This window comes from Arvicanthis niloticus, chromosome 8 (genome assembly GCF_011762505.2).
Source record: "Arvicanthis niloticus isolate mArvNil1 chromosome 8, mArvNil1.pat.X, whole genome shotgun sequence".
Taxonomy (NCBI): Eukaryota; Metazoa; Chordata; class Mammalia; order Rodentia; family Muridae; genus Arvicanthis; species Arvicanthis niloticus.
Window position 1 is genome coordinate 85,448,728 of NC_047665.1, and position 17,641 is coordinate 85,466,368.

Below are 17,641 nucleotides of genomic sequence, written 5' to 3' on the forward strand. Positions count from 1 at the left end.
AAAGTTGGGAGAAATAATATAAATGATTTCAGCAGACATTAAGTTTAAAATTGAAAATATATAACTTCTTCAATAATAATAGAATCTATGGAGGTATATCAATATCTACTTTTCAAAATGCTTTTTGAAAGCTAGATTTGCATTATAAAAAAAAATTGTGCCCATAGTGAAGAAACTGCTAAATATTAACTAATGAATCACTATCGATATCCCCACAATGCTCACTGGGTATAAAGTAGATATCAGATGAATTCAGATTCAACCGCTATAATCCCTAATCGCCCCTAAAGGGTTTGGCCTCACTAAAGGACTGTCATGAAACCCCTACAGCCTCACAATCCAGGCACTCAGGAAAATTCACACCCTCACATCTGGCCAAACATCACCTTCTTCTGCAACGTCCTTGGTGTGACACAGTGCCCAAAGCTGAACTTTCCAGAAACAGTGACAGCACGGTTTTACTTACGGGAAGTTCTGGAAGCGAGAAGAGTCACTTGAGAGCCTCTGAGGAGACGGAAGCCCATTACATTCACCTGATCGTCATCTGATGGGTTGGCAAAGTCTGCAAGGAAAAGGGGAAGGGTCACCTACACAATCACAAAGTAAGCACGGATTTTAAATAGAAAGCTTAGCTGGGGAAGTTTCACATTGTTAATATTCAAAATGCACACATGAACCATATGAGCTAATTAATCTCTACAGTGGCTTCTAACGCTCCAACTTCTGCCTTCTCACAACACTCAATGGCTTCAAAAGAATGACTTCGGTTTCTTTCTTTTTCTTTTTTTTCATAGTTGAGTCCAGGTGTGCAGCTGAACAGGCGCAGGATAAATTCAGGGGGAAACATCACTCCAGAAGGCAAAGGAAAGATCTGGGATTTGCAGACATCTAGGAAAAGGTTGATCCGACTTCAGAAGCCTATCACTGGCCATGGCAGTGCATGGCAATAATCTCATGATCAGAGTAGGAAAAACTGTGGTGTGAGGCCAGCCTAGGCTATGGAGAGACTCTGCCTCCAAGAAGACAGGGGAGAGACTGAGATCAGAAGGAGCCACAGACAAAAGCACAAGTGTCAGAATAGATAACCAAGGTAAAACGTGAAGTATTTTTAAAGTTTTTGTTTATATTCATACCAAAACTAAAACAAAACAAAATGAATGGTCCCTCTTGAAGGGTCCTAGAGAACTGATCACATTCACTCTATACTAAGGACAGACACCTCCCATATTATAAAGGTACGGCACTACAATACCTCATTAAAAATTTGAAATGTCATTAAGTCCAAGCACACTTAATAAGTTAACCCGTTAAACATCATGAGTTGCCTCACTTGCAACTGACTGTGCTCAAAATGTTGATATTCATTGGGCTGAGGAAAGTCAACTTTACACTATATTTCCAACACCTTTAAGGTATTCTTAACCCTCAACACATCAACTCTACTTTCATATCTTTATCCAAAAAGTAGTCATAAGTTTTAGGCTTTGCAAGGGCATTATCACAAGAATACAATAGAAACATCTAAAAGTAGACTATGAGTCAGATAATGTCATGGTGCCCATCTATAATAAAATACCATGCAATAATTAAAGTCATGAATGGAGATATCTATAGTCTACAAACATGTTCCTAAACAATATGAAAGAAACTCTCTGGGGGGGGGGGGGGGTAAATGCTTACAAACATGACTTTGGCTATATTAGGGGAGAGGAGAAATAGACCAGTGCGTCTCTGTACAGAAGAATCATCAGCAGGTTCCTTGTGTGGACCGATCTATATTTTTTAAACTTCCAATCTATTTGTGATAAAAAGCTAAAATCATTTCACGTATGCTCTAAATTTCTTCACAAAGAAATAAATAAACATTTAGGAATAGATTTAAAGCTATTTCTTTGATATGACGCTCAGTAATGTTTCTTTAGGTATAATATGTAGATTTGAACTAGCCATTGTATCTAATGTCAACATAAAAGAGTGTTTATACACTGATGTTGATGTGAAATCTACTTTAAGCAACTGCATGATCACATGATAGTGGAATATAATGAATAATGAGCATGTTTTATGTTCATTAAATTTAAAATAAAAAAATACATGTTATATGTATACAATCTTGAGGAAAACGTTTTGTAATTTGTCACTGAGTGCTGTTTCTAAAGCAGTAAAATGCTGACAGGATTATTATTCCTACAATGTCAATAAAACAGGCTCCAAGCTAGTACAAAAGTGAGAGCCCACAAGGCTTTGTAAAGCGTAGTTTACCCATCTTACCAAGAGAAACTCTGGGTCAGGACCTACATTTGTATTCAGTCTCTAGTTGAGCTCTGTTTATATTGTAAAAATCAGCTTCTTGGAATCGAGTACTTAAACATTATCAACAGCACCAACAAACTTGTTACTGTTCAACATACAGTTTCCAACTATGTATCCATAGAAGTTTGTGCAATCCAAAGAAAGAATCAATTCATGCAAGGGGCTGCGAAGCAAGTGGCCGCAATACATTTTTACAGTCCAGCTTTGTTACAAAAATAAAGAGAGAACAGAGGGAGAAAGGAAGAAAATAACAGGGAGGAAAGCACAAAAAAATTACTGTGTGCATACAAGCTCAATTCAAAATTAAGACTTGAATGATTGTTAAATAAAAAACACTTCATTTTAGAGATTTTGTCTTCCATAGTAACAAATAAATAAAGGCTTTAAAGCCTGTCTCCTGGTGGGGAGTGGTGATCCACACCTTTAATCCCAACACTCAGGAGGCAGAGGCAGGCGGATCTCTCTGAGTTCTGAGTTCACGGGGCCACCTTAGTCTACATAGTGAGTTCCAGGAGAGCCAGAGCTACACAGTGAAACCCTGTCTCAAAATATGAGCCAAAATAAACAAGCCCTACTCGTAATGAATAACAAATCGAAAGCATTTTATATAATAACACACAAGAACAAATAACTACAAATTTTTCAAAATTTTGTGGGAAAAAGTCTGGATTCTAAATCCTACTCCTCACACACAAGAGTGAGGACACACTCCACAGTGAACAAGGCTAATTTTTAATAAGGTACTTTTAAAAGCTTTTTCAACTCTAAGACTTTTTCTCTTGATTCCAAGCCATTACTAAGAAAGCGGATAGAGCAGAAGAGGAGATGGGAAGATTGAAGGAGCCTGAGGTGATAGAAGAGTCCAAGGAAACTGTCTTCCCAACACAACAGGCCTGGTATTCATAGGAATTAGAGACTGTGGCAGTGTGCACAGGGCCAACACAGGCTCAAGCCAGATAGGGTCCCAGTGCTGACAGGAAAGGAGACATGAGCTTCCCAACCCCCAACCTAGAAACTATTTGCAACTTCTAACTGCTGGCAACGGCCATGCCCAGTACGTGATAAACACCTGTGGGTTGAGACCACTTTCCATGGGGGAGGGAGTCAAATGACCCTTCCACGGGGGTCACCTAAGGCCATTGGAAAACATAGATATTTACATTAGAATTCATAATCATATCAAAATTACAGTCATGAAGTGGCAATGAAAACAATTTTATGGTTGGGGTTTCCTCACCACAACATGAGGAAGTCTATTAAAGGGTCACAGCATTAATAAGGTTGAGAACCACTCTCTACAATAACACTGAACAATAAATATTTATATTTCAGGCCAAAAGTTCCAACCTAGCAAGAAACATTTGATGTTTTTCTATCTGAACACTGAAGCAAAATAATGATGATAAAAATGGTAATAAAATGTAAAAGACGTATCTTACCTCCTTACTCAAGTAGACTTTTAACCTTTGAACCCAGGCATGAGACCAGAAGGATCTCTAGGCACTTCCCTTACTGAACAGGTACTGAAAATCCCCCATTACCCGCTGACTCCATGTGGAATCCCCATTTCTGAGCTCACAGGAAGATTACTTCCAAAGTCCTACCTGGGAAGAGGCCGAGCAGACTGACAGGAGATTTGTTGGTGTCAATAGTTAGTTTGTGGCTGGCAGTTTTTGAAGGCTGACCAGGTAGGCAAATTAGTTTCAGAGGAAGTCTAAATTTACATTGGATAACCCGAGGAATACCTGAAATTAAAAAAAAAAAAAAAATGTAGATCTGAGTTTGACAAATAATTTGGAAAGAAATAATGTGCAGTCCAAGGAGATGCTCTAGCAAGCTTGCCACCTGCCTCGCTGTTCAGCTTAAATCAAGTAACTCATATGCACTACCAGGGTTCAGATTGTTTCTAGTATGAAAAAGAGAAGGAGGGGAGAAGGAGAGGGAGGGGGAGAGGGAGGAAATCCAACTAAATAAAGAGAAATACAAAACATTATACTGAGTGAGGCAACCCAGGAAGACAACTACCATGTCTTCTCTCCTTTGTGGCCCCTAGCTCCTAACCTTTTGATGTGAGTGCATAACCTGAAGTAACTGCAGATACAAGGAAAGGGGAAAGGCCATGAGGTGTCCAGGAGAGCCAGGGCTCTAGAAGATGAAACAGCACAACACAGTTGCTACAAAGGGAGAAATGGGAAAAACAGAAGGAAGACTTACCTGGGTGGGGGAACAGGGAGAGGAACGGAGGGTAAACAACACTAAGGATGTTTGAAAAGGCCAGAGTGAATTACGTCATTTTGTGTTCAATTAAAATTACATATAATACATGTGTGTATATAAATACTTTTAATTGAAGTTATATCAGCTGTGGTAACAAATGCTCACCACAGAACAGACTATCAAAACTCCAAGTGCCTGGCATGGGAAACTTTCTTTCAAGCTGTTGGTCGCAGTGGCCCAAGAGACCCACCCCCCAAACATACAGTCTATTGGCATTGCCCTCATCATCTCCCAGACAGAGGAATTGGGAGAATCAAGCTAGAACTAACCTAAAAGCCTCCTCCCTGAGAACTAGTCTTATGGTTTGGGGAAAAGCAACGCATGCTGCCAAGGGAAAAAGGCATCACGACTCCTGCTGGGGTCTAAGGCCTAAGAGCCATGATTGTTGGGGGCCGACTTTTAGCAGAAAGCGGCTATCAGCTTTGCAGCCATCTTGAGCCATATACCCTGACATGAGACTTGTATTACAGTAGCCTACAACAGCTGAGAACACTCCGATAAACTTGGTTTAGATACCTTGAGATTAAAGGTGCGTGAGATTAAAGGTGTGTGACTTAATAATATACTTAGAAGTATAGAGATCAGAGTTAGAGACAAGACCTAAGGGCATGATTAAAGGTGTAACTTAGAGGCGTGGCTTAGAAGTAAGACATATAAAAGGCAGAGACAGAACAGATCAGGATTGAGACGATAGAAGACAGAACCAGAGATCAGAGAATATAGACAGAGATCAGAGACTATAGAGGGATCATCAGAGATGAATCTCAGACATTAGGTAGAATCTGCCGCCACCCTCGCTCTTGCTGAACGCCCGACCTAAAGACCGGAGCGGCAGCTTGGGCCGGGATACAGTGGCCACCCAAACGTGGGTCAGCCTGGGCCTCAACATTTTGCTCAGGCCGAGACATTTTTTGGCCACCTCAACGTGGGGCTAGTGCGGTCCTCAACACATGATGACCACACTAGACAGATATTCTAAAAGATACAATAGTGGCACTTATATCCCGGGTAATCAACAACCGTCTAATTTGGCTTAAGGCCTGCTCAGCAGGAAGGAATTCATGCCTGGAACTATACAATGAACCTATGCCTGGTAAGGCCATGAAATCTAGAGAACCTATGGTGCCATGCTTCTAAACCAGCATAATTTGTAACTGTGCTCTAAATACTTCTTCTATCAGATAAGTATACAGAGCTACAGATAAATGTAGCTCTCACACCTCTCAATGAAGCTTCCTTTTGCAGCAGGGAGAGACCATTACAAAAGACTGGCCCTTGTAAAAACACAAAGAACAACTGAACACTGGGTACCTGTCCCCAGTTGACACATTGACAATCAATCCCTACACCTAAGACTTCATCACAGGAGTGGAAAGATGGCAAGAGTCAAAGGACCAGGATATCTGCTGCAAGACAGTCTTCATTAAGAAGAGGAACCAAGCAGAGGGGATGGGGAAAGGCGGGCCTGGGAGGAGAGGGGGAAGGGTAGTGGTGAAATAACGAAATACATTGCATCAAATTCTTAAGGAATTCATAAAAATATATTTTTAGAAGAGTTAAAAGGAGCATGGGCTTGAGGTCTATCTTTAAAAACAAGCCCATTTGGAAAGCATAAGAATCATCCAGTTACTGAGACAATTAATTGTTCGATGTTTTCAAAGCCCAGCCTTAGCCTATGACTGTCAATTAAAATAAGCAAAGATCACGCATGTGATCTGTGAACTCTGTGTTATCTTCTCAAATCCATCTACCCAAGGCACTCTAAATCCTTAGCTGTTTGCACTTATTGAGGATTCAGGTTATGTTAGTGAGCTGTTCTTATGGAATTGTGAAAATACAGGAATGCAAATACATGAGCTCTTCTAATGTTCATGACAATTTTACACATTGATGTTGAAAATTTTGTTTTTAGTGGAATTGGGTCTCATCAAGAAATGAATTTATATTATAATTTTAAGTTCTAATTTTTCAAGCCTAACCACCTAACCATAAATGTTATCAGTACTCATACAGGTATAGTTAAGCAGATAATTGTATTAAATAACAAAGTTGAATAACTTAATTCTCAAACTTATTTTAAATCACTTTTTGATACTTTATAAAAAATAAAACTAAATATATAAAGTTATTTATAAAATCTAAGAATCAGTACTTTAACATTAAGCTTGTTCCCTTTTCAATCTATGATTCTTATGGGAGCAAAATTATAGACATCTGTATCTCAGTGAAGCACTGTACAGAACTACAGAAAACTTAAAGTATCTACTGTGCTTGGTGGGCTGGCACACTGCCCTCTCCATTTCTCTGCAGCTGAGTCAGTTGGGGCTCAAAAACAGGAAAAACAGAAGCAGTTAAATTATGGCTATGTGACCCAAGCAGGAGCTTCGACGTCAGAATTATATTGTGTCAAGATGACTGAATTGTTTGGCTTAATCCACATTGATGATGGATGTGCTTGTCCGACTCCTTTCCTGCTGGGACAGTGAGGGCATCACCAATGTTGAGCCTCCTGATGACGAGGTAACTAAATGCTGTTTCAGATCGTGTGGAGCATTACCTGCCATTCTCCTCGACATAATCTATTACCCATTGTCTCTTACCTAGCTCTAATTTTGTTCATAACCGACAGATGTTAAATTCACTTCTGGAATCCTAAATGCAAATTATAACTGGTGTTTCTTCAGAAAGGTCCCTGGGTATCACTTCCTGACAGTCTGTGAGAATTTTAGAAGCATATGTAGTTATACTTAATAATGATGAAATGTTTTGAGTCAAAATATTATGATAACACAATCTAAGATACTTCCCAAGCCACAATTTTCAGTTCCACCACACATGTAAAAAAAAAAAAAATACAAAGAGCTCTTTTGCTAATTTAAGGAAATGTCCATATACTCCTCACATCCTCAGATTATGAAAACAAAGTCTTAAGTAGGATTCTATTCTAATATATAGGTTATAGCCTGGGCTGATAGATACAGTGGAGAAAGGGCAAGGCTTGCTTCCATCTCTTTAACTTTAAATGAATAATGTTTTAACTTTAGACTTCTTTATACACAAAGGAAGCAATAGAACCCATACTTTCAACTAAATTCTAAGTTAACTGTTCAAATGAATTTTCTTCAAAACCTGTACCCTGGCCTCTACACCACTTGTACCAGGTACATGGACTTGTGATTTAACAATTAGGGATGATCAACAGTGTTTATATTAAATAAATGAAACTGGTAAGAATATAGGGGTTCAGAATCAGAAGCAAACTAAAGAGATGGCTCTGTAGATTAGAGCACTGAATACTTCTTCCAGAAGACCTGGGTTCAGTTCCCGGCAACCACAATGTAGTTCACATTGTCTATAACTCCAGTCCCAGGGAGTCCGACACTCTGTTCTGGCCTCCTCAGGTACTGCGTGCATGTGGTGCACAGACATACATTGAGGCAAAACACTCAAACATAAAACACAAAAATGAAAATATGTTTTAAAAAGAAAATAAATGAAAACAAGCAGACAGTCAACACAAATTAGCTCAATAGGGAAACTACATTATAATAGAATTCACATGTCACTGGCACATGGCAGTGTGACACTCCAGGGCAAGGTCTGCGGGAGCTAGGGTTTGTAAAACATCTCCAGAATTTCTGTTTGACTCTGGGAACTATAAGCTTGTTCCATAGGACATCTGGAAAACATTATTTGGACTGTCATGACCACTCTTACTTAAGAAATTGATCATAGCTATTTTTTAAATGATAACAGCTTGAAATATCTTGCCGCTAAGAAAAAATGAATTTATTTATTTATTTATTTATTTATTTATTTATTTATTTATTGAGAAACTACATGTGATGGTTTATATATGCTCAGCCCAGGGAGTGGCACTATAAAAAGCTGTGGCCCTGTTGGAGTAGGTGTGTCGCTGTGGGCGTGGGCTTTGAAGTCAGTGTTCTGCTAGCAGCCTTCAGATGAGAATATAGAACTCTCAGCCCCTCCTGCACCATGCCCTCCTGGATGCTGTCATGTTCCCGTCTTGAAGATAATGGCCTGAACCTCTGAAGCCAACCTCAATTAAATGTTGTCCTTATTAGAGTTGCCTTGGTTATGGTGTCTGCTCACAGCAGTAAAACCCCAACTAAGACACTAGATGAACAAGATGATGCTGATGGAAGAAAATCAGCATGCTGCTACTGTGTAGCACCCGAATCCAAGCAAAGCCCACACGCCGTGATAACAATCGCTAGCGCTCAGTTAGACAGGAAGATGATCAGAGGTGTGTTTCCCTGAGATACGTATGGCTAGTGCAAACCCAGCTCCCAATTAATTATTCTTCAGGCTATGACTATATCAAAGAATCTGGAGCTAAAGACACATAGAGGCAAGTGCGTGCGTGCGTGCGTGCGTGCGTGCGTGTGTGTGTGTGTGTGTGCGCGCGCGCGTGTGTTCATGCTTGTAACAGAGAAGACATTGGGGCTGGAGAGACGGCTCCATGGTTAAAAGAACTTGCTGCTCTTCCAGAGGACCCATATTTGATTTCCAATGGTCACATGGTGAGTCACATCCTGTTACTCCAGTTGCTGGAGAAAACAGTGATGTCCTCTTCTGGCCTCTCTGGGCACTAGGCACAGGCATGAGGTACATACTTATATGCAGGAAAAAGATCCACACCATAAAATAAACTTCTCTTAAGGAAGGAATTACATGTATGAATGGGCTTTTCAAGCCTTGTCTGGTGGCACTACTGTAACCCCAACTCTTGGAATTCAGAGATAGGATAAGAAGTTATCCTTAGTTACATAGCAACTCTGAGCCTAGCCTGAGCTACATGAAACCTTGCTTCAAGGAAAAAAAGAAAGAAAGAAAGAAAGAAAAATTAAGCTAAAAACATTTTTAGTGTTGTTACTGGAACAGTGTTAAGTTAAATAAGCCTACTTGGCCCTAACTCGTTGTGCCATGAGGAGCCCTTCTTCTATGCTGCTGGGAAAACTGCCTGTAAAGCTGGCTAATCCACCCTGGAACTCGGGCTGGGAGAACAGAATGTCCATCACTCATTGGATTCCGATAGCAATCTAGTCATTCATCAGTCTGACTTGCCTCTACAGCATTCTGAAACTTTAAGCAAATACAATCACGTCTCTTTCAGAGGCTTCCCTTCCCATAACCCACCAGAGGAAATGATAGTAGCAACTACTACAGTGCAATTAATCACAAAATCATTTATCAAGCAGAGAGAAATTTTATATCAAAACCACTCCTGAATGAACAATTTTTCCATTATAAATATTGTAATTACACCTGGTACACACATCAGCCCAGGACCACTTTCAAATAGGAAGCCAAAAAGTGCTTGAAAAGAAAAATAAAAAGGACAGTGGTATGTACGTGCGTGTACATGCGTGTGTGTGTGTGTGTGTGTGTGTGTGTGTGTGTGTGTGTGTGTACACATATACTGGAGGAAGACAGCCATATCTATACATTACACTTTTATAGAAGACCTGTGAAGTTGTTCTGAAGGTGGTAGAACAATTTCTTATTGCAAACAAGAAGCCTCAAAGCAGCAGCCATGTCTGGCAGCCAAGACTTTCTGAACCCTTCCAGGAGTAACCAGTGACATATCACGCTTTGTCTGCAGCCATGTTTTACTCTGCCCATGGAACGTAACTTCAATGCAGAAATAACGGAGTCTAACTCTTGTGGGACCACATAGAACCTCACTTCCTGCTTCTCTGACATGTGAGAACAGAACTACTTGTCTGCAACACAGCCTGAACAAACCAAGCCGCCAAAATGGATCTGTCTCTGATGTAGAAGGCCTGTGGGTGGCAAGGTCTGAGTGGCAGGAGTTTGGAGTTTATACTATTAGATACAGGTGAAAATTTCAATTCGACTCCCTCATGTTTAATGATAGTTTCAACCACATCAAAAATTATTTTAAATCATTGTTAACTTTATATTGAAATATGAAAATTTCCATGTTTTCTATTTCAGGCATGGTCTGAGCTGAACTTATGATAAAGGGGTTAAATATCTTTCAACAACAACCTTTACTGACTCTTTTAAACTTAACCACTTGAGTAAGAATGTGGTAGTTTATGCAACTTAAATTAAAATGGTACTAGCTACATACAGTGGGCTGGAGAGATGGCTAAGCACTTAAGAACACTGACCTCTCTGCCAGAGGTCCTGAGTTCAATTCCCAGCAACCACATCGTGGCTCACAACCATCTGTAATGGGATTTGATGCCCTCTTTTGGTGTGTCTGAAGACAGCTCCAGTGTGTACTCATATAAATAAAAAAATAAATCTTTAACAAAAAAAGAATTAAAATTTAAGTAGTATTAGGTTTTTGTCAACTACATTTTATCTAGTTAGTTTCATATTACTAAGCTACATATCTACACTATTACTAATTAAGACATTTCTCATATAAATATATGCTTAGCTCCAGATCTCATGATATAACAAACTATGTGACCCAAACTGTATCACCATCAAACTTGCGTGAGTATGACAGGAATAGTGTACAAGCCTTCCTGCACTAGGGGGCAGAGGCAGGTGGATCTCTGTGAGTTTGAAGCTAGCCTGGTCTACAGAGTGAGTTCCACAACAGCCTGGTCTACACAGTGAGTTCCAGAACAGACAAGACTACCTAGAGAAACCTTGTCTTCAAATAAAAGAAAAGGAAAAGGAAAGATTGTGTGAGCAAACTCTGCAGGCTCAACAGTAGCTTAGCTATGTCTATTTAACTGTTACTAATTGATGAATATTATTATCTAAAACTTGTCTTAATAAGGTATCTTTAATAAAGACAACCTGCTGGGTTAAATCTATATATCTAAAGGGAAAGGTAAATTAAGAGATACTTAAATGTGTATCCTGACACCTACTGGGAAACCCAAGAAACAAACTTAAACTGGGCACAGCCAGGTATGTGTATCCTGTGGCAAAATGAGATAGAGCATGAACCAGGCAAGTTCCCCTTGACCAGACCAGTCTTCCAACTCCTGGATGAGATAACCGTGCACACAGCACTCTTATCAGACACAAAGGTCTGTCTACTTGAGCATGTAGAAGAATATTTAAAATTAACTGACATGTACCTTTCCAATTCCCTCTTCTTTAACTGGGGTAAAATAATCTAATAGTGAACATGTGACAGTGACTTTCAGCAAAAATCTTCCAAGATCTTGCCAAGGACTCAGGCTAAGTTCCCAACGCCAGGCAGTTCACACCGACCTAACTGCAGCTGCCAGGGATGCGAGCCGAGCCTTCTTCCCGACAACATGCACTCACACATGCACATGCACCCATCAATCTCACAGACATATATGCACACATCATTAAAAGTAAAATAATCTTTTCTTAAAAGGTCATACTATTCTTATCCTTCACCTCAATTGTAATGATAATCCTCTAAAAATAGACACACTGCCCTTCATAGCAAGACTAAAACAGTACATTATATTAAAAGAGTCTGTTATGATGTAAACATATATAAAGGCTTCATTTGTGGTAAAATGTCTGTTGAGTTTAACAATAAATTTTATCTTGGAAATTCATTTCCCCCTATATCCTTTAACTTACCTGCAGGATTTCGATCTATCCATTAGAAGCAATGCAAAAGGGGGGCGGGGAGAGAAGAAACAAAAACTAATTATCTAAGACAAAGCTGCAACACAAGTTTGATACACATCTGTTCAATATATCAAGAATTCCACACTTCACTCTGAGAAAACAAAAGCCCTATTTCAAGAGCAACCCCCAAGTAAATGAAATTCAACAGTGTGTTACTTACACCTCTGTTCTCAAAATTCTGTGTTACTCCAGTGTAAATCTGCTTTAAAAAATTCAGTATGCAAAAAAAATCAGTATGCGACTGACATGAAGAAGGGAAGTGAAAGCCGGGTGCAACGGAAAAGCATAACGTTAGGATTTCCAGATAGTGCTCTGAAAATAACTGGAGAAGATGCTACTCTAGAATACGTTCATTTGGGTTTTAAGGCTTGTCTTTTGCTCTTCTTTTACATACTTTTATGTTAATTTACAATTAACTTTGAACCAAATAGTATCTAGACCTCTGCTTTATCAATAACTTAGGATATTTTAAATTCTATACATAAGACAATAAATGTGACCATAAGCCACAGGGCCACTGACTGGTGTCACAGGATTAAAATGCATTTTTAATGTTCTGTCCATGAAGTATTAGCCATACCTTTTTAAGTTTATTTTCAACCAGTATCACAACTTGTCCTTGAATATTAATAAAGGAATTGTACAAATTGATCAATACAATAACTGTTACTCAGATGTTAAGATAGCCAAAAAGTTCTCATTTATGTTGTTCAGGACTCAAAAAATCACAATCCAAACCTCAACAGGATTTTCAGAAATCATCAAAAGGTCTCTCATCCCTCAACCCTTTAATAAGTTTTCACTTTCCATGAGATCAAACCTGTCCAAACATAAAGGTGATTGATCATACATAAAGGTGATTGATCATATAGCCTCCAAGTTTGAAAATCTGAGTAACAAATAAAGTGATCATGTCTGGGTAAAATAAGATATTGCGACCATTTAAGTTGAAGTAATTCACAAAGCAGATAAAACTAGAATTTTAAAACGTACACCTAAGTTACAAAATTATATCAGAGCATCAATAATCAATAATTTGCAATGAATAAACAAGAAGATTCACCAAGGAAAAAAATAGAGAGATGGCGGAAACCAAGTTGGCAACACTAAGCTAAAAGCAAGAAGACTTTTTTTTTTTTTAACTATACACATTTTTAACTGGAAAAATGAGCCTTAAAAGAAGACTGTCTAAAATGATTTCAAAACACAAAGAACGAAACTGCTGCAACAGCAGCCTACCAGCTCTGCGACGTTCGAATGGCATTGCTACAGTCCTACACTGAAACACTTCAATGTGCCAGCCACCAATTCTATATTCTAACAAATGACTGACATCCAACTGTTCCTGTGAAATAAATACCACACAGGAAAGGAAAAGACCATCATACCAAAATCTACTAAGTTCAGAGTCATAACAAGCTGATCCCTCCTAGCCTAGAGACAACCAAACAACGCCTATTAAGTTCAATCTAATGATATCTAATATTTTTCATGCTAATTTTAAAAATAAAAATTTTAAATCCAAAAACCACGGACTTGCACTCCAGATGAAAATGTTACAGATCTGTTCTTAAATACTCTAACATGGCAGGTGGGGAGTTTTGTTTAGCAGTGTGACAACTATCTAAGATTAAATAGTGATTTAATGTTATAGCAACCTGTGTTTCTCACTAATTCATATTCGGTTTTTTAGTTTAAATAAATGAAGTCTGACCTAGAGGACATTTTTTTGAGTGCTAATAAAAATGCACCATACTTGCTAGTGAGTAAAAGGAGAAGACCATAGACACAGAAGCCAGGTGAGCACACCTGCCAGCCCCACAGTTCCTGAGAACAACTGCAACAGGAAATAGCAGTAGACAAGAGCATCCGGAAACACACAGTCATGTGACTTACAGGAGCAATAGCTTAAAGTTGGTTCATAAAGTTGCGAGTCGGCGTGTTTACCTGTTGGTCTGTTTACCTGTTGGTCTGGAGTACGAAACAACAGCATTTCCTTCCAATTCGGATGGTGTGTAACTTCTCTTCAGGTACACTGAAAATGCTACTATGCTGGTCATATCTGGTACTACAGGGAATATGAAAGTCACACATATGTTACACAAGGGGGCAATTATTAACAGTAACTAAATTTTGTGCAGCATTTACTGTATGTCATGTATTTCAATAAGCACTTTGGACAGCTACTCTTACAATCTTCACAGAGATGCTGGAAGGTAGGGAGATACCATTATCAACTCCATTTTTTAACTTTGAAGGGACCAAACTACAGAGGTAAGAACCATGGTTACAACACTATTATAGGGCAGGAACTGACCCCGCACATGGTATCTAGTGCCCCTCAACCTTACATCTCTTTACCTGGGGCAACACAAAGGCACCAGAAAGTCTGTGGCAGCTAGAGCAAAGTCTGAGTGGGGTCAGACACTGATGACATGCTAACATGTCACTGGAGACTGACTAGTCTGCTGTCCTGGGCTGGAGAATGGGCTTCCAGCCTCTACACAGAGCCTCTGAAGTTTAACTAGGACAAGTCTTCAGAATATTTTAGAAAGATTAACAGGACAAGAACACTCAGAGGATAAAGGCACTTGCTGACATGCCAAGCCCAAAACCTGAGTTCTAACTCCAGGGCTTACATGGTAAAAGGAAAGAACTCATTCTTGCAAGTTGTCCTCTGATCTCCAAACTATGGCAAGTACATATCCATATGTATATTTATGTATACACAAAAAAACACAAAATAAATATTAAAAATTAAAATAACAATGTGAACAAAGGAAAACTTAAAACAAAAAATTTAAAAATTGTAAAGATAAATTGCAAATATTGTTTAAAGTAGAAAAGAAGCCAGACATAGAGACATACACATTGAATCCCAGCATTCTGAGAGTTCAAGGCCACCCTGATCTACATAGTTAGTTCTAGGACAGCTAGCGCTATGCAGAGAGAACCTGTCTCAAAACAAAACAAGAAAGAAAGAAAAGAAACAAAAGTTTTAAGTTAACCAAGACATGGTGTTGACTGGACTAACAGCTACTAACAAATGTGTTTCAAGTGGGATTCTATACAAAGAACCCATAATAACTGCCAATTTTATGGCATGTTTACTATTTTATACCTTACTATATTCTTTATGTAGTTTCATTTTCTAATTAAACTTTCAAAACAATACTGTCATTTAGAAGTTATTATCCTCTGTTTACCAGTTAAAATAGCTTCTAAAATAGTTCACCCAAATCATGCTTCAAGTAGTGTAAGAGACAGAATTCAAATCCCAAGCCAGTGCTCTATCTTCAAATGTTACTGGCCACGAGGGAAACACCATTAAAGAAAGACTTCCAGGACTATGGATATAACTCAGTTGGTACAGTTCTTACTAGTATGCATGAAACTTCTGTCCCTAGCAACTCAAACACACACACATACACACAGAGAGAGAGAGAGAGAGAGAGAGAGAGAGAGAGAGAGAGAGAGACTTCCAAATTATAGTATTTGAATACAATAATAGATACAGCTAGTTAAAGAATTTACTTAGAAATTCATAATCTAAAAATTATTCATCAAATAACCCTACTTGATGCATAGAGAAGAAATATCAGTGAAACAATGCCAGTGGTTTCCTAGGAAGATGTCAAGGCTGCTATTTAGAAAAAAAAATACAGCCATGAGATAAGTACACTGTTTAAAAAAAATCTCACACCACAGTAACCATCAAGACAAGACAAGAAGCTTACCCGTGCCAGGCGGTGGTGCGCACGCCTTTAATCCCAGCACTTGGGAGGCAGAGGCAGGCGGATTTCTGAGTTCGAGGCCAGCCTGGTCTACAGAGTGAGTTCCAGGACAGCCAGGGCTACACAGAGAAACCCTGTCTCGAAAAACTAAGAAAAAAAAAAAAAAAAAAAAAAGAAGCTTACCCGTAAAGTCAAAGGTGAACTGATCACTGGTCAACTGTAGTGGAGGCTGCACATAGACGGACAGCTTGACCTTTTGCAACACCACTCGGTTCTGCAGGGTAATCTAAAGACACACAAATTATCAATAATGTACCAAAAGCAGGGTCCACACACACCACAAAATAACATTCAGCAAAAAAAAAAAAAAAATGAAGCTGACACATAAACTATGAAAAATATTACACTAAGTTTTAAAAAGGCTAATCACAAAGAATCACATTGAATATAATTCTATTTACATAAAATGTATAGATCGCCCCCCCCCTTCCCTGCAAGGCCCAGGAACCACCCCAGAAGAGGGAGCAGAAAGACTTTAAAAGGCAGAGGCTGGGAGGCTGGGATCAGAACTTTGGAAGTCACAGCAGCTATGGCCGCCTGCCTAAGAGCTGACTAAGATCAAGCCTGTCAACAATTCAACAAGGAGGAGAAAGGGCTCGTAGGCTCCACCCCTGGCTGAGGGGCAACTGATAGTTGATGACTTCTAAGACAGGGAGAGACAGGTTTTGGTGGGGGGCCTGTTCACCACACCCTAGTGGATGGCCTCATACCATGAGTATATGGTCAGCGCAAACTGAACTCCGTGATTTATAAAAAACAAAGACGACAGAACTGCGGGTCGGCAATGGATCCGGAAAGCGTTAGGAAGGACAGGAGGTGATTATGATCAACTATACTGCATAAAATTCTCCATGAATTAATAAAAATGTTATAATGAAAATATATCTATTGGTTACACAGAGAAAAACCTATCTTGAACCCCCCCCCCAAAGAAAAACTCATTTCAATTTTCAATAAAGTAAATAGAACAGGCACCTCTATGGAAATTATACAGATTAGCATCTGCTTCAAAACAAAAGAGATAGAGACAATTAAATGTCTACTGCTGTTTCTTTTAAAGAATACAAAAGGCTCTAAAATTAGATGGGGGTGAGGTGGTCCACATCTGCAAAGATGCCACCGGTCATTGTGAGTTGCTGAATTGCATACAGTGCCCTGTCAGTGTCAGAGAGAAAACAGCTTCTCTGACTTCTGACTGAGAACTGCCTTTGGCCTAAGTATGTTTGTTTTCTCCTTAAAGGCACAGGTACCACTGTGGATTATTTATCTTATCTAGATCAATGTACTTATCTTTACAAAGGGAAATTACTCTCTGATGATTCCCTTACTTATATGTATCTACAGCTCTAGGACATAGCAAAGATCTACATTTTCTTCTGTGGCTAATCACAGAAATACGACACACAGGAGTCCCAGCCAACATCAAAGAAGGTGTTAACCACTACACTCCCAAGGGATCAACATTCTAAAATCCACTATCTGACTTAGTGATGCTGAGAAATCCTTCCCCTGTAAGAACCTAGTTTGCCTGGAAGCTGAGGGATGTGGACACAGAAGGCCAGGCTGCCCCACTCTCTCCTGAAGAGCAATGTGGGTAGCAACATCAGTCAGAGCAGCTTCACTGGGGC

At 39.2% G+C, this 17,641-nt stretch overlaps 1 protein-coding gene across 6 annotated transcripts in view; it reads right to left on the reverse strand.

Moving 5' to 3' along the window:
• The window catches only part of Bbs9 (Bardet-Biedl syndrome 9), a 369,513-nt gene that overhangs the window by 194,945 nt on the left and 156,927 nt on the right, over nucleotides 1–17,641 (reverse strand). For 5 of the 6 annotated variants that reach the window (XM_076939717.1, XM_076939716.1, XM_034510258.2 and 2 more), the window contains 5 exons: nucleotides 16,137–16,239; nucleotides 14,183–14,287; nucleotides 12,169–12,183; nucleotides 3,918–4,058; nucleotides 467–562 (listed from right to left, as the gene is read on the reverse strand). In XM_076939717.1, the coding sequence (XP_076795832.1) occupies nucleotides 467–562; nucleotides 3,918–4,058; nucleotides 12,169–12,183; nucleotides 14,183–14,287; nucleotides 16,137–16,239 (460 nt within the window). The remainder of the gene's footprint in view (nucleotides 1–466; nucleotides 563–3,917; nucleotides 4,059–12,168; nucleotides 12,184–14,182; nucleotides 14,288–16,136; nucleotides 16,240–17,641) is intronic. The other variant, XM_076939720.1, reaches the window with a different exon arrangement.